The sequence below is a fragment of the Sciurus vulgaris genome (assembly GCF_902686455.1).
Source record: "Sciurus vulgaris genome assembly, chromosome: 14".
Taxonomy (NCBI): domain Eukaryota; kingdom Metazoa; phylum Chordata; class Mammalia; order Rodentia; family Sciuridae; genus Sciurus; species Sciurus vulgaris.
The window spans coordinates 35,902,282-35,928,997 of NC_136475.1; the positions used below are offsets into that span (position 1 = coordinate 35,902,282).

Consider the following 26,716-nt stretch of genomic DNA (forward strand, 5'->3'; position numbering starts at 1 on the left):
TAATTCCTTATTAAGTCACCAGTACATGTGTGGATTTAACTTTGACTTTTAAAATACAGTATAATAATTCATTTATGCCTGCTTTAAAAATACAAATTTGGCACATGCCTATAATCCCAGTGACTCAGGAGGCTGAGGCTGGAGGATCACAAGTTCAAAGCCAGCCTCAGAAACTTAGTGAGGTCTTCAGTAACTTAGCAAGAGCCTGTCTTAGAAAAACAGAAACAAAAACAAGGACTGGGGATGTGGCTTAGTGGCCAAGGTAAATAAGTGCCCTGTGTTTAATCCCCAGTGCACCCCCCTCAAAAAAAAAAAAAAAAAAAAAAAAAAAAACCAAAACATTCTTAGGTAGTTGTTTTCTTATAATCACTTCACTGTTTAAAATGGCTCCTACTTAAATATCTTCACTTTGCTTTATATTATATTATGATTAATTTGTCTTTTTGACTGTCCATCCTGGAGTTAATTCAGTGACTTCTTATAGACTTGCTTGCTTGTTTTGATTATTTTTATGGCATTAATTTTAAAAAATGTATGTATTATTTCCACATTCATTTGAACAAACTACCTCATAGAGCTCCATCAAGATATTAAAAAATTTCAGGTACTGTTGGTTATCACTACCTGATCTAAATGCCCTGTTTTAATGGAAAGATGGTCCCAGACATGCCCATTCCCAGCTAAGCTCACTCTCTAAGCACAGCTCTCTGCTGAGTGGTTTCTGCTTTTACAACTGATGAGTAAGAACAAATATCAATCAAAATTGAGCAAACATAATTCACCTGAATGTTTCCCACATCTTCTGGCAGAGCTGTTCACACCCTGGCAGGTTAGTACATATGCCCTGAATGAATGATGGATAGATAAATGAATGAAGGAAGGGACAGTAAACTTTCTATTTACTTGATGTGTTACGGGATATGACTTCTGTGCTAGAATACTGAAGTCATTGTAGGAGAAATCCACATTTTTGCTTTTTCCCAGTAAATAACTTCAAAAGGTGTGCATTGAGTCAAAACTCTCCACATAAGAGAATTGGTATTGTAGTCATGATGCAAATATAGATATATTTCCAAATATATATGTATTTATTTTCAAGTCCACAAGTACTTATTACAGTTTTATTAAATATCTGACACTGTGAAGGGGCAGAGGCCATTGTCCTTAGTGTTATAGAAGAAAAAACACACTTTAAGCAAATAGAGAACAATACAAGACAACTTGTATTCAAGTGAAATACTAGTGATAGTCATTCTAAGTACTGATGGAATTCAGAGAAAGAAAAAGTCACTAGGGCTTCCATACATCAGGAGACCTCATGAAGCCAATGGGACCTAACATGACCTTGAAGACAAAAGGCCGTTTGGGTTGATGAGAAGAAAGGCTTCCTAAGAGGCAGAAGTGACTTAAATATCAAAGTAGACCTCACTGGTTTCCTGAAGGAAGCCTCAAAGTTAACATGTTCCTGAACAAAAGTGGAACCCAGTTTGAAAATACAGTAAACAAACACTAGTGATCCAGTTTAAGTACTGCAGGCATCTATTTTTCTAAAGTACTTAAATAAAAAGAAACTGAGTATATGTGATATTCTGTAAACAATTATCAAGATATCAATTGTTTGTAGTTCCTAGTATTGAGCAAACAATATGTCTGAATGATGTTTTAAAAACTATAATCTCTGGAAAATAGTCTCAACAATTCATAAGGTAAAGACTTGATACTAGAAAAAATAAGTAAATATCCTAGATCTTATTTCTTATGTGTATACTTGTTCAATTTTGGGGAAGGACCTAATACCCTACTGTGTTCTACAGATGATAGAAAAAAAAAATAAAAAATCTTCATTTTTGCCCTAATGAGTTTATGATCCAGTGGGTTATCTCAAATGAATGTCAGTTTCTTCGTGGGTCAGTTAAGAGAAATGTTAAGATCTTCTGTTAGGATTGTAGATGCAGATGTGTTTTAAGGATTTGTGGGAAAGGTTTATTATGGTACCAGCATTTAAATATTAGGGGATGAGAAGGAAGGTGATGCAGGTGGGAACTTTGGGAAGAGTCCTGCATCTCATGTTAAAAAGCAACCCAAGCTGAGTTGGAGCAGAACTTATGCTGAGGAAGATCCAGTAGCCCAGGGTCAGAAAACAGAGCAGTGGCTTTGGTTACAAGGAGTCCTTTGGACTTGCTGGACAAGAGAATTAAGCAATCATTCCAGTTTGCCAGCAAAGGAACATTTAAGATAATTAGTTTGGACTGAATTATACAGACATCTAAAGGAGGACAGTTTAGTGGCTATTTTGCCATATTCTGAAAATGAAATGTTAAGATTCTAGTGGGAGATTAGAGTTATATAATCATTGCATATGGAATTCTAATTTACAGGAGGTTAGAGGGACAGAGAATAGGTTAATTGCCATAGAAGCTCTATTTCTATTAAATAATTTGAAGTTGCTTTTGGACTCTAAAGATAATTCCTCAAAATATGTTATGTGGAATACTCACAGCTCTGATTTTGAGTTATTGTGATCTACTGCCCAAATATGAATTACAGTATAATAAGTAAATAGAACAATGTTAACCTTTAGTCACATACATTTTGTTTAGCAATTTGGTTCTCATTAGGATATTGGAAATCTGACATAGCATATGGAGAATGTACTGCCTACCTTGATATCATATATGTTCACACCTGAATGGAAAGAAATCCATAATTTAGGAGTCAATTGAGTTTGCTTATGTTTCCAGAATGAATTTAAGTTATGAAACTTTTAATGCAGTGAGAATCAAGGAAATGAATTTGACAGATTAGCTTTCATTTTTAATTTCAAATTACTGACTTTCAATTAGCATACTCCAGAACTAGTAGATTTCTTTTAAGTTGGCATATAGTATTCTGTTCTACTCTTGACTATACATTATTAGCCTAAATTTATCCCCTTGAAGGGTTTGAGATGTGAAACTTTTTTCATAATTTTTTTTTTTTAGTAAAGTTTTATTTATTGGGTAGAATGAAAAAGAGGCTCTGAGGAAGATACACTTGTTTGACAGTTAATATGTGTTTTTAAAAATTATTAAGGCATTCCTTAGTATGCATTTATGCTTTAACATGAAGTGTTATTTTAACCTTTTCACATTGTTAGCTTCTTGGAGTGTTTTGTTAAAAGGTATGGATTTACTATAACAGAGGTTTTACCAGATACGGTAGTACTTGAGGGAAGTGTTAAACCTCACTTACCAGTATTAGTTTGCCCCTCCCCCCCACCAGAGAAAGCTGACTAGTTGGAAATTGCCTATCACTTCATTTTGAATAAAAGTGGTGACAGTGTTATATTTGCAGCAGCAACTTGCAACTTGGGTCACCTCCCATTTCACTGAAACAGGACTTTGAACAGTTTTGTAAGGAGAGTGATGGGTGATACCTTCCCTTCTTATAGTCAGAGTATGAGGAAATAAGCTTAAAATGAGCTGGGTTAATTATTGAAAATAAGAAACAGGATCTTTCCAGGGTCTGTTCACTAAGAAGGCCATCTTCATACAAGGGGTACCCTTAGGAGGAATCCCAAGCACTCTCCATCTCTCACCTCCACTTAGACCTGGTTCCGCTGTAGCAGAGTATGTGCAGTGGAAGTCAGGATGCACTTTACTTCTGTAACTCTAACTCCAGAAAAAGCCTCTCTTACAATAGGTACTTGGGTGTCACAGGTTCTGTCCTTTATTAACAATGGAAAATTAGAACTACTATTGAAACTGGAGTTTTGAGTTGAGACTAGATTCCCCATTTCCCCAATTTCCTTCTGGATTCTTGCTCCCAATTTGAAGAATAAAATCCATGGACAATAATGGAAGGAAGAATAAATGGAGCAGGATTTATTTAAGTGAGAAGAGGGAGCGGGGCTGATAGCAGGAAAAGCCATTTTGGTATGCTAGCTAACGGGCTTATATGATTTTGAGGTAATAATGAGCACTGGTCAAAATTTATGCTGAACAGGCATTGAAAGGTATCAAGGCTTTTGGTTGTGTCTTTTAGCGGGAGTTTTAATCCTTCCTGTAACTCCCATCTGGTTTCATTCTCTCCTTTCATTTTCCTATCTCTCTGGGACAGAGCATTTGCCTGGAATGTTCCCACAGGTGAGCCTTGTGGTCTTTTACATTTAAAAAGGTCCTTGATTCATTCTGTTATTTTTTCCCTTTCCCCCACCCCTCCCACCCCTCTTTTCCCTCTATACAGTACTTCCTTCCTCCATACTTGCCCCCCTCCTAACCCTAACTCTAACCCTAACACTAACCCTTCCCTCCCCCCATTATGTGTCATCATCCACTTATTAGCGATATCATTCATCCTTTGGCTTTTTGAGATTGGCTTATCTCACTTAGCATGATATTCTCCAATTTCATCCATTTGCCTGCAAATGCCATAATTTTATCATTCTTTATGGCTGAGTAATATTTCATTGTATATATATACCACAGTTTCTTTATCCACTCATCAATTGAAGGACATCTAGGTTGGTTCCACAGTCTGGCTATTGTGAATTGAGCAGCTATGAACATTGATGTGGCTGTATCTCTGTATTATGCTGATTTTAAGTCCTTTGGGTATAGGCCAAGGAGTGGGATAGCTGGGTCAAATGGTGGTTCTATTCCAAGTTTTCTAAGGAATCTCCACACTGCTTTCCAGAGTGGCTGCACTAATTTGCAGCCCCACCAGCAATGTATGAGTGTACCTTTCTCCCCACATCCTCGCCAACACCTGTTGTTGCTCGTATTCTTGATAATCGCCATTCTAATTGGGGTGAGATGGAATCTTAAGGTAGTTTTGATTTGAACTTCTCTTATTACTAGAGATGTTCAACATTTTTCCATATGTTTGTTGATTGCTTGTAGATCTTCTTCTGTGAAGTGTCTATTCATTTCCTTAGCCCATTTGTCAACTGGATTATTTGAATTCTTGGAGTAGAGTTTTTTGAGTTCTTTATAGATTCTGGAGATTAGTGCTCTATCTGAAGTATGATTGGCAAAGATATTCTCCCACACTGTAGGCTCTTTCTTCGCATTGCTGATAGTTTCCTTTGCTGAGAGAAAGCTTTTTAGTTTGAATCTATCCCAGTGGTTGATTCTAGCTTTTATTTCTTGTGCTATGGGAGTCCTTTTAAGGAAGTCTGGTCCTAGGCTGACATGTTGAAGATCTGGACCTACTTTTTCTTCTATAAGATGCAGGGTCTCTGGTCTGATTCCGAGGTCCTTAATCCATTTTGAGTTTAGTTTCGTGCATGGTGAGAGATATGGGTTTAGTTTCATTCTGTTGCATATGGATTTCCAATTCTCCCAGCACCATTTGTTGAAGAGGCTATCTTTTCTCCATTGCATATTTTTGGCCCCTTTGTCTAGTATGAGAAAATTGTATTTATTTGGGTTTGTGTCCGTGTCCTCTATTCTGTACCATTGATCTACCTTTCTATTTTGGTACCAATACCATGCCATTTTTGTTACTATTGCTTTGTAGTAGAGTTGAAGATCTGGTATTGCAATACCCCCTGTTTCACTCTTCCTGCTAAGGATTGCTTTAGCTATTCTGGGTTTCTTATTCTTCCAGATGAATTTCATAATTGCTTGCTCTATTTCTGTAAGGTACGTCATTGGGATTTTAATTGGAATTGCATTGAATTTGTATAGCACTTTAGGTAGTATGACCATTTTGACAATATTAATTCTTCCTATTCAAGAACATGGAAGATCTTTCCATCTTCTAAGGTCTTCTTTAATTTCTTTCTTTAGTGTTGTATAGTTCTCATTGTAGAGTTCTTTCACCTCTTTTGTGAGATTGATTCCCAAGTATTTTATTTTTTTCGAGGCTACTGGGAATGGGGTAGTTTTCCTAATTTCTCTTTCTGAAGATTCATCACTTATGTATAAAAATGCATTGGATTTATGAGCATTGATCTTGTAACCTGCTACTTTGCTTAATTCACTTATGAGTTCTAAGAGTTTTCTGGTGGAATTTCCAGGTTCCTCTAAATATATAATCATGTCATCAGCGAACAGGAATAGTTTGAGTTCTTCTTTTCCAATTCGTATCCCTTTAATTTCTTTGGTTTGTCTACTTGCTCTGGCTAGAGTCTCAAGAATGATGTTAAACAGAAGTGGTGAAAGAGGGCATCCCTACCTTGTTCCAGTTTTTAGGGGTAATACTTTCAGTTTTTCATCATTTAGAATGATATTAGCCATGGGCTTAGCATAAATGGCCTTTACAATGTTAAGGAATGTTCCCACTATCCCTATTTTTTCTAGTATTTTGAGCATGAAGGGGTGCTGTATTTTATCAAATGCTTTTTCTGCATCTATTGAAATAATCATGTGGTTCTTGACTTTAAGTCTATTGATATGGTGAATGACATTTATTGATTTCCTGATGTTGAACCAACCTTGCATCCCTGGCATGAAACCCACTTGATCATGGTGCACTATCTTTTTAATATATTTTTGTATGCGATTTGCTAAAATTTTGTTGAGAATTTTTGCGTCGATGTTCATTAAGGATATTGGTCTGAAATTTTCTTTCCTTGATGAGTCTCTGTCTGGTTTAGGTATCAGTGTGATACTGGCTTCATAGAATGAGTTTGGGAGGGTTCCCTCCTCTTCTATTTTATGGAATACTTTGAGAAGTATTGGAATGAGCTCTTCTTTAAAGGTTTTGTAGAACTCGGCGGAGAACCCACTGGTCCCGGACTTTTCTTTGTTGGTAGGCTTTTGATGACTTCTTCTATTTCAGTACTTGAAATTGGTCTATTTAAATTGTGTATGTCCTCCTCGTTCAGTTTAGGCAATTCATATGTCTCTAGAAACCTGTTGATGTCTTCGAAATTTTCTATTTTGTTGGAGTATAGATTTTCAAAATAGCTTCTAATTATGTTTTGTATTTCAATCCTGTCTGATGTGATATTTCCTTGTTTCATTCCGAATTTTAGTGATTTGGGTTTTCTCTCGTCTTCTCTTTGTTAGTGTGGCTAAAGGTTTATCAATTTTGTTTATTTTTTCGAAGAACCAACTATTTATTTTGTCAATTTTTTGTATTGTTTCTTTTGTTTCAATTTCATTGATTTCAGCTCTGAATTTAACTATTTCCTGTCTTCTACTACTTTTGGTGCTGTTCTGTTCTTCTTTTTCTAGGACTTTGAGCTGTAGTGTTAGGTCGTTTATTTGTTGATTTTTACTTCTTTTATTAAATGCGCTCCATGAAATAAATTTCCCTCTAAGTACTGCTTTCATAGTGTCCCAGAGATCTTGATATGATGTTTCTTTGTTCTCATTTACCTCTAAGAATTTTTAAATTTCCTTCCTAATATCTTCTGTTATCCATTCATCATATAATAGCATGTTGTTTAATCTCCAGATGTTGGAATAGTTTCTGTGTTTTACTCTTTCATTTATTTCTAACTTCAATCCATTATGATCTGATAGAATACATGATAGTGTCTCTATCCTCTTGTATTTGCTAACATTAGCTTTATGGCATAATATATGGTCTATTTTAGAGAAGGATCCATGTGCTGCTGAGAGGAAAGTGTATTCGCTCTTGGTTGGATGGTATATTCTATAAATGTCCGTTAAATCTAAATTATTGATTGGTTTATTGAGATCTATGGTTTCTTTGTTCAATTTTTGTCTGGAAGATCTGTCCAGTGGTGAGAGAGGCGTGTTAAAATCACCTAGTATTACTGTGTTATGGTCTATTTGGTTTCTGAAATTGAGAAGGATTTGTTTGACATACATGCATGAGCCACTGTTTGGGGCATAGATGTTTATGATTGTTATATCTTGCTGATTTATGCTTCCCTTAAGCAGTATGAAATGACCTTCTTTATCCCTTCTGACTAACTTTGGCTTGAAGTCCACATTGTCTGAAATGAGGATGGATACTCCAGCTTTTTTGCTGAGTCCATGTGCATGGTATGTTTTTCCCCATTCTTTCACCTTTAGTCTATGGGTATCTTTTTCTATGAGGTGAGTCTCTTGCAGGCAACATATTGTTGGATCTTTCTTTTTAATCCAATCTGCCAGTCTATGTCTTTTGATTGATGAATTCAGGCCATTAACGTTCAGGGTTATTATTGAGATATGTATTGGTTTCCCGGTCATTTGGTTCATTTTTTAAATTTTATTTATTTATTTGTTTGACACAACTTGTTTCCTCCTTTATTTGACAATTCCTTTAGGATAATTCCTCCCTTTGCTGATTTGCTTCTTTGTTTTTCATCTCTTCCTCATGGAATATTTTGCTGAGAATGTTCTGTAATGTCGGCTTTCTTTTTGTAAATTCTTTTAGCTTTTGTTTATCATGGAAGGATTTTATTTCATCGTGAAATTTGAAGGTAAGTTTTGCTGGGTATAAGATTCTTAGTTGGCATCCATTTTCTTTCAGGGCTTGAAAAATGTTGTTCCAGGCCCTTCTAGCTTTTAGGGTCTGGATTGAAAAATCTGCTGATATGCGTATTGGTTTCCCCCTGAATGTAATTTGGTTCTTTTCTCTCACAGCCTTTAAAATTCTGTCTTTATTTTGTATGTTAGGTATTTTCATTATAATGTGCCTTGGTGTGGGTCTGTTGTAATTTTGTGTATTTGGAGTCCTGTAAGCCTCTTGAACTTGATTTTCCATTTCATTCTTCAGATTTGGGAAATTTTCTGATATTATTTCATTGAATAGATTGTTCATTCCTTTGGTTTGTTTCTCTAAGCCTTCCTCAATCCCAGTAATTCTTAAATTTGGCCTTTTCATGATATCCCATAGTTCTTGTAGATTCTGTTCATGATTTCTTACCATCTTCTCTGTTTGTTCAACTTTGTTTTCAAGGTTAAATATTTTGTCTTCAATGTCTGAGGTTCTGTCTTCCAGGTGTTCTATCCTACTGGATATGCTTTCTATGGAGTTCTTAATTTGGTTTATTGTTTCCTTCATGTCATGGATTTCTGTTTGGTTTTTTTTTCAATATGTCTAACTCTTTATTGAAATGATCTTTTGCTTCCTGTATTTGCTCTTTTAACTGTCGATTGGTGCGATCATTCAATGCCTGCATGTGGTCTTTTATCTCATCATTCAGTGCGTACATTTGCTCTTTCATCTCATCGTTTGCTTCCCTGATCATTTTAATTATGTACATTCTGAACTCCTTTTCTGTCATTTTTTCTGCCATGCTGTCATTGGGTTTTATTGATGTAACATCTAGATTTGTTTGCAGCATTTTCTTTCCTTGTTTTCTCATATTGTTCAGGTATCAGTGGACCGCAGAGATATTGTAGGTTTCCTCTATTGACTTACAATGTCCCTGAAGATTTCTATATATATCCCCTCTTAGCCTTTAGTAGGCTGAAGTCTTGGAGGAAGTTGATAATGCGATGCTCCACAAGGAAGCTGCCTCTGTAGGAGTGGTGGCCTTCAGGTGGGGTATATTCCCTGCTAGTGGGCAGAGGTGCCTCCACTTGTTGACCAATGGTCATCCAAAGGGGAACTAGGCTGCGTGCTGAGGCAAGGCCTGTTTGGGCCTGTGTCTCTGGTTTTACCGTCCTTGTTGGGAAACCTCACCCGGCAGGGAAGACTCACCCGTTGGGGAGGTCTCGTTGGTCAGTTCCCTCGTAGAGGTTCCCCTCAATTTACAGCTACCGCCTGGGCTGGGCTGCCTTCCTCTGCAAAGTTCCCAGGGGCCCGGCCCTACCTCCTGGGCCTGGGAGCCTCACTCTTCGTAGATGAATCTCCTTAGGCTGCCTCTCCTCAGAGAATCTGCCCACAGTCCTGGAACCTTTGCTCTGCCCCTAAGTGTGTCTCTGTGCGGCTCTTCCACCAAGAAGCCTCCTAGATCCTGGGACCCTGCTCTGCATCTAATCGCCTGGCTATGCGTCCCCTCCTCTGAGCAGCCATCTGGGGCCCTGTACAGTCGCTCTGAGTCCCAGAGACCTGCTACACTCCTCTTCCTCCAGACAGCTGCCCAGTATTGCAGTGCGGTCTCTAGGAGTCCAAGCAACTCACTGCGTGCCTCCTCCCACCAACCACCCGTAGCCCTGGGCAATCAATCAGTCTGAGTCGAAGTGACCCTCCCCGTTCCTCCTCCTCCTCCAGGTAACTCCCCAGGTGTTCAGGAGCGGTCACTCTGAGTGGCTCTGAATCCACGTGACCCACTGCACGCGTCCTCTGGGCAACCGCCCGGAGCTCTGGTGCGGCCACTCGAGACCAAGCGACCCACCACGCTTCTCCTCCAGGCAGCCCCCCTGTGTTCAGGAGCGGTTGCTTTAAGTCCAAACAACTCACCACTCGCCTTCTCCTCTGAGCAGCCCCCTGGAGCTCTAATGCAGTCACTGCGAGTCCAGACGACCCGCTGTGCTCCTCCTCCTCCTCCTCCTACTCCTCAGGGCAGGCCCCGGTGTTCAGAAGTGGTCTGAGTCCAAACAGCTCGCCAGGCAGCCCCTCCTCTGGCAACCTCCTGTAGCTCTGGTATAGCCACTCCGAATCCAAGCGGCCGCGCTTCTCCTCCTCTTCATCCTCAGGGCAGGCCCCGGTGTTCAGAAGCAGTCGCTCTGAGTCCAAATAGCTCACCATGCCGCTCCTCCTCTGGCTACCGCCTGTAGCTCTGGTGCAGTCACTCCGAATCCAAGAGGCCACGCTCCTCCTCCTCCTCCTCAGGGCAGGCCCCAGTGTTCTGTGTCCACACAGCTCTCCTCGCCGCTCCTCCCCTGGGCAGCCTCCGGAGCCCCAGTGGTTGCTCCGAGTCCCACCGCTGTGCTGAGCGGCCTCCTCTACGACGCTCCCAGCTGTCCGAGTTCACTGCTCCAGCGGGGGGAGGAGTGTCTCGCCGGCAGCTCTACTTCACAAAGTTCCCTGCGTTCCGGGACTACCGTCCCATCCGGGACGCCTCCCCCACGGGAGAGAGTCACCCGGCTGCTTTGAGTTGGTCCCAAGTCTCTCAATATCTCCTCTTTTGAATCCTGAGTCCTGGAACAACATGAAATGCAGCCACCCTCTAGGCCACCATCTTGAAACCCCTTTGGGTCTTGTCTTGATTTTGCCAAAATCCTGACTTGTACTAGCTGGCCCAGCCATACAGCCAACATCCCATGCTTACCACATAGAACCAAATGTGGCTTGGTGAAACTGAACACAAGACCTGCCCTGTCTCAACCACGAAGTATGGCCACATTTCCCATGAGCTCCACATGTGTTTTAAGACACTTATTGATGATCTCCCCCTCTTTTAATCTAACATCCCTTTATATTTATCCCTTTCTCTGCAGGAGGATCTGGCTTCTATTTTTTTTTTTTTCCATTCCTGTTCATATCTCTATCTCCTTCTCATAATTCAGACTTCCCAAATGGTATTTTGAATAAGCCCAGGGGTCAGGATTCTCTTTGAAATTAGTAAACCATATCTTAAGAGCATACACTCTGAAGTCAAGACAATTTAGGTTCAAATTTTATAATTGTGAGCAAATTTCTTAACTCTTTTATGCCTGTTACCCCATCTGTAAATGTGAGATAATCATATGAAAATCTCATTAACTAGCATTTTATTACTTAGAGAAGGAGCAATATGGTTCACATTTTCCAGGCTTGATTCTTGAATGCTAAACAATTTTAGAAATTGTTCTTCCTCTGCTTTTCACAATAAATCTGTTTTCAGGCATCTTGTTATGTAAAATCTTCAGCAGCACCCCATCCAAATACATGTCTTACAACTAGAATGATAATTGTGTAGACAACATTGCAAAGAAGAGAATCCATCACTTTTACATCTACAATTATCCATTGATTTTTCAGAACAAATCCATTAATAATATAGGGTTATTGCCATTCTTGTTTTACAAGTGATGAAAATGAAGCTCAAGTCACTTACTCAACCTTGAAAGTGAGGAGATGGGTGAGTTCTCGCCACACCTTCCAATAATGGCAGGTATTATTAGTTATTAATGTTTTCTGAGGTGAACTTTGTCATATAATAAAGCCTGGTGGTGTTCACTGGCAGTGGTGCTCAGTGTTTGTGAAGAGAGAGATTCATGAAGAGAGTCTGAAGCTGAAGCCTGTAGAGAGAAAGCAGGTTTGTGCACCCCTCCTCAGCAACTAAGAAACATCTCTGACAACGGGTTACAAAAGAGCAGCGAGAGGAAGAGAGAGAACTCAGGAGGTGTTATAGTTCAGATGTGAGGTGTCCCCAAAAGCTCACGTGTGAGACAGTGCAAGGTTTGGAGGAGAAATGATTGGGTTATAGCTTTGACCTAATCCACAATTTAATCCCTGATGGGATTAACTGAATGGAGGCAGGTGGGGTGTGGCTGAAGGAAGTGGTTCATTGGGTGGCATGGCTATGGGGAATATATTTTGTACTGGTTGAGTGGATCTCGATCTCTCTCTCTCTCTCTCTCTCTCTCTCTCTCTCTCTCTCTCTCTCTCTCTCTCTCTCTCTCTCTCTCTCTCTCTCTCTCTCTCTCTCCTTTCTGATCATCCTGTGAGCTGCTTCCCTCTGCCACACTCTTATGCTATGGTGTTCTGCCTCACCTTGAGCCCCGAGGCATGGAGCCGGTCTTTATGGACTAAGACCTCTGAAAACATCATAACCCTCAAATAAACTTTTCCTCCTCTGCAGTGGTTCTGATTGGGTCCTTTAGTCACAGCAGTGAAAAAACTGACTAAAATAGGAGGGCAGACAGAAGGCTCCAAAGACATTTTCCAAGAGGTTTGAAAATGGAATATCTTTAGGGAATGGTGTACTGCATTAACACGTGTCATTGGAAGTGTTCTTTGTGGTACTTGACCTTAGCAGAGTTTCTACTTATTAGGACACTGTCCAAGAAGGCTTGGACCTCACTGGCTGATAGGGGAGCACATTTCACCCTGACTTGTCCTTTTGAATGTTTTATCTTTGCTATTATGGGAGACTGGCATCCTGGCCATGCCTCTTCCTTACCACCAGAGAATGAGTTTGAAATTATCAAAAACATTACCAAGTGGACTGTGTTATCACTTTTTAAGGATACACATTTGATACTTTCCAAGAAGAGAGTCTTCTGAAAGACTGAATCAATTCTGAGAGTTTTCTCTTGTGCTTATAGAACTGTGATGTATGGGAGAAGACAACCATGTTGAGTTTTGTTATCCACATTCCTTATTTTTTGCTTTTGCTGTGTTCAGTCTCTAAGTCTCCCTCTGCAGTACAATGTTTTGTTTTTTTTTTTTTCTCAATCCAAACCAATGAGAAAAAAGTTATCAGATTTCTGTAGATTCTTTTTTGTGGGCAAAACAGAGTGCATTCATTGTATAGATGTGTAGTGTGAAATTGAGACTATGTATCATTCCCTCCTTAGACAAATGAGAGCTGGCATTACTACACACTTGATTTGTTCTCTTGCCTTCTTGTTTGAATACATTTGTTGTTCCACACACAAAAGTGTAAAGCTGGGCCTCATTGGTGCTTTGCTCTTCCTCCTAGAGATAAAGACAAATATACTTAAATTTGGGGAAATAGTAATGTTAATAAAAATAACTGATATTCCAGAAACACTGACATGCTTTCTATCCACTAAATTATGTGAAACTCATTATAACCCTATACAATGCATATCATCCTGATTTTTCATTCAAGGAATCTTGGACTTAGGGCAAGTAATTTGGAAAATATGACAGAGCTGAAAAACTTTAGGGTTTCAGTTCATACAAAAATATAGTTCATGCTAATGGGTTGGCTAGCTGTTGCTGAGTTCATGGCAAAATCTTGGTGACATACAACATGCAACAACTAGAATATATTACTTGATCCTGTATCAGTGGTTTGGTTGGGTGTTGACTGTCTACAGAGGCTTTGATCCAACTGCGTCTCAGATTCCGGTTTGCTTCATGTGTCTTTCTACCTTTTTGAACCAGTGATTATACATGACTCTCATGGCAGAAGGTAGTAGCACAGAAAGCATGCCCCGCTAAGCATGTTCCCAGTGTCTACTTACATCTTATTTTCTTATGTTCCATTGCCCAATATCAGTGATGCAGAAAATTATTCTCTTCTTATGGAGGTTAGGATGGGAAAGGAATGACTAAAATCATCCAATCTACCTTGAAAGGCTACATGTTTTCTTTGCTCTTTATATAATTAGTAAATATTGAATATACAATGGGATGACATTCTCAGGAAATCAGCCTCATTGCATGTACTCATCATTGGGGCCACATGCCCAATTGTCAGTTCTATGTACTAAGTATAGTTGCCTTCCTTCTTTGCTCTGGAGGATGCCTGACCTTTCTCTTTTCTGCTCTCTTCTGTTCTTATTAGAACTCTGGAGGCAAAGATCAATAGGTGGAATCTAAAAGACTATTATTATGATTGCTAACCTGGGATAGAATATTTTTTTTTTCATTTTTATGAAATTTTAACTAGCCCAGGCCTTTGATGAGGAAATGTTTCTAATACAAAGTCTAGTACATATGGCAGAAAGCAATCAAGTGTACTCAAAATAACAGGCCAGACGCATTCCTTCTAGAAACAGCAGATTGCAGGGATTATACCAGCTCATGCACTGCAGCCAGGGAAGCTACTTATCTTTCTCTAACTAATGCTCAATAGCTTAGCATATAGTTAAAGCTAAGATGCTCCTCAGAGGCTAGTCACTGGGAATCTTTGTTATCAACATCCTGCGTTTAGCAGTAGGGATATTGTGGCCCACTTCTGCTCCCACTTTGGTCTTTGCTAATGTGGGAGTAGAACAATTGGTGAAAAGGTTATGGGTAAAGACAGAGGAACTGGTTTTTAGTCTCAACTATATAAAAAAAGCATGACTAGGGAAGGTAGGACTCAAAGTTTCTATGACTAAGTTTTTATGTTTGACACTTTCATTCTATGTAAGTTTTCATGCTTTTTTGCTATTGAATATTACCCACGTCACAAGAAATGACTAAGAAGGTTTGTCCCCAAGGGAACAAATTAAGTTGAATGATTTGTCTGGAAGTTCTTATTCTTTCAATTTTATATTTATAGGACCTCTGTGACCTTTAGGACTCAAGGCTGTGACTAATGCTGCTTCTTAGCTCATAGATGGCTTGAAGTTTGTATTTGGAGTATTGCTCATTTTTGCTTGAATTATGCTAGTTTAGTGTCTGTGTTGCAGCTATGCCAGCATTTTTGGTTCTAACTTCAGCACTTTCTGAGTATCAGTTTGGGGAAGTTATGTATTGGGAAATCTCTAAAAGACCTCCTTGACCCACCAGGTTATATTTGCTAGTATGTCCACATTAATGGACATTCTCTATACAATCTCACCAAGTACCTTCCATGCTCATGTTACAATGATGACTGGTTATCCAGCTTTCCCAAGGATCTCCTTGTTCATCATCACTATTATGCCACCCATTACTCCATCAGAGTTTGAAGAAGATTCTTAGGGGATTTCTCTAGAAATTTGTAATAACCATCATAAATACTAAGCCAAAATCATTGAGATAAGATTTGGCATGAGTGGGGATGAAGATATATTCCAGTTTGTGCAGGAATCATCTGGCATCTTTATCCTGCCACAGCATGAGAAGGTGTGCTGCCCAGCAGCAGAATTCTGTGCCTGTTAGAGCTGCTTTGTGGCAGCTGTTAGTGTGAATGGGAAATGTGTAAAGTGTTTTTAGGTTTTTGGAGGACAGGCAGTATGTTAGTGCCAACTATTGTTGTTGTAAAGGAAACCAAATCTAAATCAGTCTGTATCGTTGGATTGCTGTGCTTAGTTTATTTAAAACATGGCATTTCAAAGAGTTAAAATATGAGCACACTGTGTCTTTACCTTCTCCTTTTTTTTCCTGAAACAATTTGGTTGGGTGTTTTTGCAGGAAGATTTAGCTAGGAGGGCCTGTGCAGAAGCACTTGACTACTAGTGCTTATTGTGATAGACCTTCTTTGTGGTGTTAATTCTGGTAGAAATAATCATCTACATTGATTTATAAGAATGGAATTGAGCACAGACATTGATTCAAAAGCATAGAATAGCCATGAACAGTTTGATTTATGAGGGAATTAAGACAAATGATTCAGATTCAGTTTTTGGAATCTAAGGTTGCTTGTCCAGTAGTTACATGCCAAAGTATATTCAGCAATTTCTTGATAAGAAACAGACACCTGATAGAATGAATACTTTATTATACAGAATGGGCGGGACCACATTTAGTGTGTGATATGTGGGAGGCTGCTGCCTGCATGTCAGTGATTCTCAGGTACTTGAGGATTGCTTGAGAATGAGATAAATAACCTTATCAGGTACTAATTTTAATGGGATAAGAATGTAAATGTAGTGAGTAATCAGAGAGTGTGTAAATAGCTGCAAGCTCATTTTCAGAGCCATTTGCACCAAGTTTGCAAGACGTCTTTCCTGTTAAAGAAAATGAAGCACTGTTGTCCCAAGGAGTTTATATCCTCAGTGATCACTTATGAAGAATGCAATGTAGTCTTTGTTAATGACATGGGGTCCTCCAATTTGGTGATCATGATGGATTTACTGTGCTTCATGGTAGTCTTGGTTGATCTTCCCAGACTGACTTCAGTATCCCTTCCTTATTTCTCACACTCAGGATTCATTGATCATAACATGTATCATGCTGAGACTTCACTGCTTCCTGATTTGACTGTCTCTAACTTGAAACCATAAATTATATGACAGCAAGATCTAAGTCTTTCGCAGAATGTAACAGGAATGTGGACTAAACACGGGGTAAATGAAATGGTGCAGTGACAATCAGGTTCCTAAAGTTGGCCTAATGTACACAGATGCTCAAGACACTTCTATTTTTAATCTGATTTGAACATTCCACCTCACACATTACTGGTTCTGGTTTCCTCAACTCTAACTGACAAGACTGGATCAAACACATAATCTTTAAATGTGTTCTAAGTTTTGATGATTTGTTCATTTGGAACCCTTGCAGGAATAGTTTACTCCCAAGATCATTATTTCTAACTGATAACATGTGTTCCCGTAGGGAGTATGACTTCGGCAACTTCACCTATCATTTTAAAATGGGACCCCAAAAGTTTGGAAATCCGGACGCTAACGGTGGAAAGGCTGTTGGAGCCACTTGTTACACAGGTAAGGAATGCTTTTTAACACTGGCTACATGTTTAGGTTTCTACTGTGATTCTATCAATAATCATCCAAAGACGTGAAAAATTCTTAAAAGAGAATAAATCATGCTATAATACAGATTATTGAGTATATATTATTTACTGAACCATGGACTGTCTCATTACTCTATATATGATTTGAATTAGCTTTTAAAATCTACTTGTATGATTTTTGAAATTAGGTTGATGAGATAATTGAAGAGGGAGGGCCTCGCTGAAGGGGACCCTCATTTGCTGTAATGGATTCAAAGTCTAAATAAACCATCCCTTGCTCACTTTCAGATGCTAATGCACAGTTAGGAAAAACTGTTGGCTATTTAAGAGCAATGTTTGTTGAATTACTTTTCTTTCAGTTCACAGGGCCGAGTTCATCTTGCTGGATGATATGTTTCACTTTTGTGTTGTCATAGTTGTTACATTTCTGTGAGATGACTGTAAACAGGAAAACATATCATCAGGATGTTAAGTTTTTGCATCTTATCAAGCATGTTTTTTTCTATATTAAGTCTGAATTTCCTGAAATATGAAAATGTAAGCCTTTTATGGTACATTTGTAGAGAATTATTATGTTGAATTAAGTTAGAGGCTATTGTTTGGTCGTTATAGCTCCCTATAACAAATTACCAGAAAGTTAATGGCTTAAAGCAACATTAATTTACTGTTTGATGGTTTTAGAGGTCAGAAGTTCTAGAGTCAAGGTAGGGGCAGGGCTGCCTTCTTTCTGGAGGTTCTAGCAGAGAACCATTTCCTTGCCTTTTATAGTTCCCAGAAACCACTTGACTTCTTTGGTCCCTTTCTCCATATTCAAAGAGAGTAATGTAGCATCTTCGAATTTCTTTCTCTCTCTGACCTCTGCTTCTTTTCTCACATCTCCTCTTTGACATTGACCCTCTTGCTGCCTTTTTACAAGGATTCTGTTATTATGTTGGGTCCACCCAAATATGCTAGAAAAATCTACTCACCTCAAGATCCTTAACCTAATCACATCTGAAAAGTTCCTTTTGCAATTTCAGGTAACATACGTTCAGTTTCCAAGGATTAGAACAAGGATATTTGAGGGTGACCACTATTTAGCCCTTCCCAGTATGTCTACTGGCCCCCAAAGACTCATATTGTTTCCCACATGGAAAAAATATTCAGTACATACCCAAGTCCCCAACTCTTAATCCATTTTAGCATCAAGTTCAAAATCTCACCTAATTTCAGTGTGAAAGTCTTATCTTAAATTAGGTAGAGATAAGAATCTATTTGTTATCTATCCTTTAGCCAAGTTCCTCTTTGTGCTTGTGAAAGTAAAGAGCAAATTATATGCTCCCAAAGTAAAGTGGTGGGACAGATAAAAGATAATAGTTCCAGACATTTCAATTCATAAAGGAAGAAAGTGCAAGAAAAATGTTGTCAGTCTCAAAAAATTTAGAAATCTGCCGAGACAAACTCCATTAGATTTAAAGGCCTGTGAATAACCCTCTGTCCTCAGGGCCTGGGTCTGTGACCTTGGAATCTCTTCTTTTTCATAAAGGGCTGCACAGTTTGGCAGTTGAATATTGTTGTCACCTCATTTCCTACTGGTGGAATTTGGGGAGTCTTACTTTTTGAATTTGATTCTTTCCCTTTCTATTTCATTTCATGTTCATAGTTTTTCTACTGACAATCTCAAGAACTCTGTGATTTTCTCATGTATATCTGGAATTCATTCCATTAGAGAATAGTCTCTTTCACAGATCTTTCTTGGACAATTCCATCTCCATTTTTGCCACTGTTGAAATGACTGAGGGAGTTCATGATTCATGTGAATCACAGAAGTATCCATATGACTGAATGCTCTGAGCTTTTTATCCTCATAAGGCGCTAGCAAAAAGTTATTCTATCATGCAGTTGGCTTTCTTTCCAAGCATGTTTTTCTGAAAGTGAGTCTCCAAATTTTAGTGTCTTTTGCAATCTTTGTAGAGTGAGAATTTTCCAAATCATCAAGTCCTGATTCCTTTTAGCTTAACAATTTGCCCTTCTGTTTACCTCTTTTCTCTTACATTTTGCTATAAGTAGCAAGAAAAAAGGCTACTCCTTCAACACTTTGCCTAGAGATATACTCAGCTAAACATCTAAGTTCATCACTTAGAATTCTGTTTTCCTTACAGTCAGGAACCAATTCAGCTGAGGCCTTCTGCCACTATTTAACAAGATTTTCTTTCCTCTAATTTCTGATTACATGTTCCTTATTTCCTTCTGAACCCTCACCAGTATCTCCTTTAATGTCCATATTTCTAACAACAGTCTGTTTATGATAATTTATGTATTCTCCAAGATGACAAAGGTTTTCTGTACTGAGCTCCTCACTTTCTTCTGAGTTTCACAAGCTGATCATTTAACATCTATAGTTTTAAAAGCAATCTAGATAAATCTGGAATTTTTCTATCATGCTTCTCAAAATTCTTCTAGCCTTTACCCCTTACTGATACAAAAGGCATCGTCTACATTTTAGGTCCTTATTACCATGATATCCCCACTTTCCAGTTCCAACAACTTTATTAGTTTCTAATTGCTGCTATAACAAGTTATTACTGCTATATTTAGCAGCTGAAAACAGTATGCATTTATTACCTCACAGTTCTGAGAGTGAAAAGTTCCCCCAAATTGCTTGAGGCTGTATTTCTTGAAGAGGTTCTATAGGAGCATCTAGGTTTTGCCATTTTCTGTGTTTGGAAACCACCTGCATCCTTATTTGTAGCACCTTCCTTCATCTTTAGAGCCAGCTGCACAGGACCCCTAGGTCTCTTTAGGTCTCTTTCTGTCTCTCTGTCTCTCTGACTCTAGCTTCTTCTGTCAGATCTCCTTCTCTGACTCTTCCCCATCTCTCTCTTATGAAGGCCTTGCAATAACACTGGACCCACCCAGCTATTCTATGATGCTCTCACCATGTTTACACCTTACTCACACATGTAAAGTCTCTTTCATGGATTAAGGTAATACACTAATAGTTTCAGGGTTTAGGATGTGTACATCTTTATATTTAAATGGTGAAACATTTTATTACATTCATGCATATTTTCCATTTGATTATGGTTCTTGTTAGCTCTATAAAAGTTTCTCTTAGGAGGCTGAGGTATTATATAGCTCAGTGATAGAATGCTTGCCTAGTTATGCTTAAGACCCAGGTTTGATCCCTAGCCCTGCACAAGCCAAAAAACAAAAGCTTCATTAAAAAAAGAAAAAAAAAAAAAAAAAAACTAAAAGATTTCCTTAAGAAATACCTAACACCTATAAATTTTTATTTGGTAATATGTTGGCTGCCTACTCTGATTATGGTTTGTTGACCAAAAATTTTTATAGCAGTTTGACAAAGTAATTTTGTCTGTTAAATTTAAAAATAAAATTTGGAATTGTATTTTTTATATTTTAGAAATTTTTAATTATTCACTTGTATTTATAAAAGCTTTGATTTTTGAGATATTGGAATAGTAAAGAATCTTTGATCATAGATTGTTTGAGTAGGTCTAGTTAGGAGATATTTTGGAGTTAGAACAATCTGATCTGAAATGTACTTTCATGGAAACAGGTAAAAACTGAGAAACCTTTGCTTAGCCTCTAAATTTCCCCTTCAGAGTACATGTAAATTTATTTAATGCTTATCATACAGGTTAAAGGTAACAAAATATTAAACCATAGTACATGGTATAAAGCAAATGTTGAATAAAGATAGTTTTCATATTTTTCTATTTTAATGGAGGCAACATATGTACTATATATTCAGGCTTATACTAGTCATAAGGCAATACTAGAGAAGTATGATACAGTGTTATATTACCATTAATTTCTTAAGTTTATTGTATTTATATTTTTGTTTTCAATTTAGCATATCAAAACAATCACACATATACAATTAAAATTTGTAAATTTGTTGACATTCCCATATATCTGTTAGTCCAAGTAAAGTTCTATTGTCAGATAAACACTGTATTATTTTTTCAAAGTAAGAACAGTACATGGAATGATTTATATTTGTTCACTTGTGTTCAATTAATATGGTAGAATGCTTAAAACTGTTGACTTTTACTGTGAGTTATCTCTGTAACAAGCCTTAACATCCCTTCAGTGTCTCCTGATGTCTATGTGCTTTATTGTTCCTCCCAGCGTTCCTATCTTGATTTAAAAATCTTTCACAAGTGTGATTTTTTTTTTATGATGGAAGCTTTACATGATATTATTTCCCTGTAATATTATGATTATGTTATCAAGACAGACCACTCCCTACCCTGGATTGGAATCTTAGTGTTAGGACTGATGTAACTTAATTCTTGGAGGAAAATATGACTGAGAAAGAAAAAAAGAAGAAAGAGATATGGAAAAATTAGATATATATTCCATAAATAACATTTAAAGCAAAATGTGAAACTGAGAGGAAAAAATTAAACCAAAACCTCAGTTGTATCAAACACATACATAACACTGTCTGAATTGAAAAAAAAAAAAATCATACCAATATACAGCAACATAGCATGCCCTTAGCTATCCCAGTTTCTAGTAAGGATGGTTAAGAAATGAGATAAAAAACAGAAGTGTTCAGAGTAAAAGTTATCCACTGTGATGAGAAAAAAATGGCATTAGGAATTTACTACTGAGGTGTATTTAAAATATTCAAAAAAATTTTTACCTCACTTGAATGTGTATGAGGATTACACATTTATCTTTTCTATGTTCACATGGCTAAGTTACTTTTGGAGAAATTTTGTGTTATTGAATTATGAATTTGTAAATGAGAAGGGATTCATTCTAGGAAATTTAGTCCTTGAAAAAGATACCTAACATTATAATAAATTGAAAAAAGGAAGGATTTTTAATAGATCACATTTTTTATAGTAAATTACACTGGGGAACCAAAATGCTTTATTAGGTGACTTCCTGAGAAAGCTTTTTTAAAATTAGGAAATTTAGTAGTCCTCTTAGATAACTCTTAGAACCAAAGGGAAATTACAAATGATATATAAGTTACTGAAAAGAAGCATGGCTTCTTAACAAAATATATACAGCCAGTAAAAGCTGGGATCAGTAGAGTATTTTAGCTATAAATGCCTTTGCCATTAAAAACAGATAGAAATAGATACTCCTTTGAAGAAATTAGAAGAATAATTGTGGGCTGGCTCGGTGGCACACACCTGTAGTCGCAGTGGCTTGGGAAGCTCAGACAGGAGGGTGGTGAGTTCAAAGCCAGCCTCAGCAACTTAGTAAGGCTCTAAGCAACTCAGCAAGACCCTGTCTCAAAATAGAAGATTTTTACAAAGGGCTGGGAATGTTTCTTAATGGTTAAGCACCCCTGGGTACAAGCCCAGCACCGAAAATAAATAAATAAATAAATAACAATAATAGTGAAAGACATTAGGAAAACAATTTAATAACAATAAAAACTGTTATCACTAGAATATAAAACAAGAGCAAAAAGGATTGGATAAATCTTCAAAGTTGATTTTACTTTAAATGGCCAAAGAAAACCTTTCAAAGCATGAATTATGGAAAATACATAGTGAAAAAAAAAGATGTAAAATTATGATGAGAAAGAAGATATAAATCCAGGAACAAGAGAGATGCAAAGAAACAGAGTAGAACATTGCATGTTACCTATATTGATGAAACATGGACACCCAAAGAAAGGGGATGAGTTCTTAAAAAAAAAAATAAATTACCCAAAGGTATACAAAAGGAACTGGAAAACTCAAATAAGCCATATAAATATTGGTAAAGATACATTGTTTTAAAAATCTTAGGGACAGGTGGATGCAGAGCTGAATATTATCAGACATTTGAAGAATGGATAAATTCAATGTTATTAAAACTGTTTAACCATAGAAAACTATGGAGAACTCACTAATTTTTTGAACAATTATAACTTTAATAGTCAAAATTTGAGACACATTTAAGAAAAATCTTTTTCTTAAATGGAAAATGATCTCTTTTCTAAGTTTAAGTGTAAAATGAAGTACATAAAATATTAATTACTAACTCCTAGCAGGATATCAAAAGAGCAGTATATGTGTAACAAAATAAAATTCTAAAAGAATATGTTGGTGTCCATCGAATGTGAAAAAAGCCATTTAATAGAATTTTGCAGTCATTTCTAATAAAAACTCTTAAGAACAGGATCTGCCAGTTTGTTTGTGTGTTTGTTTTTTAGGACTGGAAATTTAACAGAGGAGTGCTTTACCACTGAGTTACATCTACATTTTAAAAACTTCTTTATTTTGCAACATGGTCTCATTAAGTTGTCAAGGTTGATCTCAAACTTGTGATCCTACTACCTCACCCTCTAGAGAATCACTGGGATTATACACATGTAAAATATAGACAATAATTTATAACTCATAAATTACTTAAGGGATAAATGAGATTGAGCTCCAGATGGACACAGAAATTCCTAACAACATTCTTATAGTGAACCAGGTTTGCCCTTATTACCAAATTCCTCTCTACTTGATATTAATGGCTTTCTACTTCCTAGATCAGGGGTGCCATGTCTAATATTCGTTTTGATATTTTCTTTGGAAAAAAGTTTAATGCTGATTTGTAGAATGAACATAATTTGCTTATTACAGTTAATCAAAGACAATTAAAAGTAGAAACCTCTAAAGATACTGACAATTGAACCTTTATCATTGGTAATCTAATGAAGCACAGGCAAACAACAGTGGGACAAAATACAATTTGCTGGAATTTTATTCTATTTCTACATAGAAAGATGAATCTACCACTTAAGAAATAACGGTAAGTATTTGATAAAATAATCTCATTGATATTTAATGAACTGTTCTAAATTGGCCTGATAGGAAATAAATCTCCTGAGAGGAGGAACTCTTCTTTAATCATTGCCAGTATTATTTTGAGTAATATCTATGGATGCCCCTATGAAGTTAGTTAGACCCTGGTGAATTCTACAGTTGAACCTCTTAAAATTTTACTCAAAAAGTTAATAATGATCTCAAAAGCTAAATGATTAGAAATGAACACATTGTAATTTTTTTAATTTAAATTAAATTTAGTTTTAAATTTATTTTTGCATTCTTTCCTTACTGATATGTTACAAAAGGAGTTATCTGTTTTGTGCCCCCAACAATACTTAATTGTATTGGTGCTCCTAAAATTAGGAAAACTGAAGGTTTAGATTTAAAATCTGGGGATTTAGAACTAAAAGTGAATCCAGAAATAAAGCAACATTGAGAAATTAAAGAACTTCTGAGAACTGAGCCAGTTTTCCCTGCCTTTTTGTCAACTCGTTATGATTGACAAACCATATTTTAGTTATAAATTTGCCAAAAGAATCAAAGTATATAATGATATCTTATTGTACCCTTTTCCTGACTATCCAGAGAATATTGAGAAGCACTTTAAGTCATGGTTTATTCATGAGATTCAATGATTAATACATTTGGGAGGTTGCAATGGTAACACAACAAGGTACTGTCCCCCATTTTTATTTACTTAACTATTTATACTAGTTTCCATTTTCATTTTGGATATATATATATATATATATATATTTTTTTTTTTTTTTTTTTTTTTGCACAGGAAAGAGTTTCAGCTTATCTTTTTTGGGGAGAGAGGGGGAGGGTACTGGCCTTGATCCCAGGGGCACACATTAATTAATTGAGTTTGGCTTTGAATTTGCAATCCTCCTGCCTCAGCCTCCAGAGTCCCTGGAATGATAGGCATGTGGCACCATCCCAGGAATCTTACATGTATTTGAAAGAATTTTGAGGGTGAATGAACCATCTAAGTACCATAATTTCCTTTAGAACTTCTCTATCTTTTCCTCTTAAAAAAAAATATATATATATATATTATATATATATATATATTTCCTCTTTAAAAAAAAAAAATATATATATATATATATATATGCTGGGAGTGGTGGCACACACCTGTAATTCCAGCAGCTTGGGAGGCTGAGGCAGGAGGATCACAAGTTCAAAGCCAGTCACTGTAATTTAGCAAGACCCTGTCTCAAAATAAAAAGAATAAAAGGGCTGGAGATGTGGCTCAGTGGTTAAGTGTCCTTGGGTTCAATCCCTAGTACCAATAAATAAATAAATAAATATTCACATGCATATAAATAATAGGGTTTAAATATAGGTAATTTACCTTTATCACTTGTTATTGTTTAATTGAAATACTAAATTTTTTATTGTTTTACTTATGCTTTTTAAATTTTTCTAATTTTTTCTAATTAGTTATACATAACAGTAGAATGCATTTATGCATTTTGATATATCATACATAAATGGGGTATAATTTCTCCTTTTTCTGATTGTACACATTGTAGAATCACATCAGTCTTGTAGTCCTATATGTACATAAGGTAATAATGTGCTTCATTCTACTATCCTTCCTATCCCCATATCCCCTCCCCTCCTATCACTCCTCTCTACCTAATCTAAAGTAACTCTATTCTTCTCCAGGGCCCCCCACCTCTTATTGTGAATTAGGGTCCACATATCAGAGAAAACATGTGGCCTTTGGTTTTTTGGGATTGGCTTATTTTTCTTAGCATGATATGAATAAAGAATATGTGGAACACATACATAGTGGAATATTACTTATGCTTTTATCCCTTAATATGAATATTCTTAAGTTGCTGTTTTCACAGAAGAGATGTATACCCCAAGTGGTTATTATATTAAACACATTTCTTCAAATTGAGGTCATGTGGTAGATTGTTTGCAGTTATTGTTTGCCACTTCTGAAATAGGAGTTTAATCAACTGGTATGTAGTCTGGAGTTAGATTAATTTCTGTTTGGGGATTATACTCAATATTTTAATGTCTGCCACCAGATGGGAGTGATGCTCTGTCTGTTATATGGCCAGCTGTGTTGGCCATGTTTTGAAACTTGATTAATGTACAGAGCCCTTTTAAACAGAAGGAAAAAGGAGTCCCAAATCTCAAAATGAGCTAACACTAGTATCAGTCGGGAACTATGTAAAGCACCTATGCTTATCCATAAGTAATTTTACAACATAAGTACGAAAAATACAAAAACAAAGAAAACATGGATTTGATGGATGATGTACTTTTGCTGGAGAAATCATTGCATGTGACCTTCATGTGGTGGTGACTGCACAAGAACAGAGCCCTTTCTGTTTGGCAGATGCACACGGCTAGAGCCATGCGACACATCACTTCTCTCCCCACCTTAAGACCAACTGCTACAAATCACAGCTGTTCCGTGCACTGTGGTACAGGCAGCACTTGCCTTTCCTCTTTTCTCATTAGCCCAGGAAACCAAAGTTGAGGAGTAAAGAATTAAGACGGGCTGGGAACTAACTTCATTAATAATGACACAACTAACTTCGGTATTTACTTTCAAAAATTCCTGGTTTGAATACAATATTTTATGAATGCAAATAAAAGAAATTCCTCTTAGTAGAAGATAAATGTGTCAAGTACTATGAAGTGAGTGTGTTCTGTATACTACTCAGTTTATTAACTTCCTATTTTAATTTTGAAAAGGGTTTTGAGTTTCCATCTTCGTCTTTCATCTTTCTGAAGGTCCAGCTCATCTATCCCACTTTCTCCTACAAGTCATCCTGTGGAGCTCACTCAGGGAGGTAGTCCA

At 37.0% G+C, this 26,716-nt stretch overlaps 1 protein-coding gene across 4 annotated transcripts in view; it reads left to right on the forward strand.

Moving 5' to 3' along the window:
* The window catches only part of CTNNA2 (catenin alpha 2), a 1,097,968-nt gene that overhangs the window by 111,969 nt on the left and 959,283 nt on the right, over positions 1-26,716 (forward strand). For all 4 annotated transcript variants that reach the window (XM_079111126.1, XM_079111127.1, XM_079111124.1 and 1 more), the window contains exon 2: positions 16,978-17,084. In XM_079111126.1, the coding sequence (XP_078967252.1) occupies positions 16,983-17,084 (102 nt within the window). In that variant the 5' untranslated portion in view covers positions 16,978-16,982. The remainder of the gene's footprint in view (positions 1-16,977; positions 17,085-26,716) is intronic.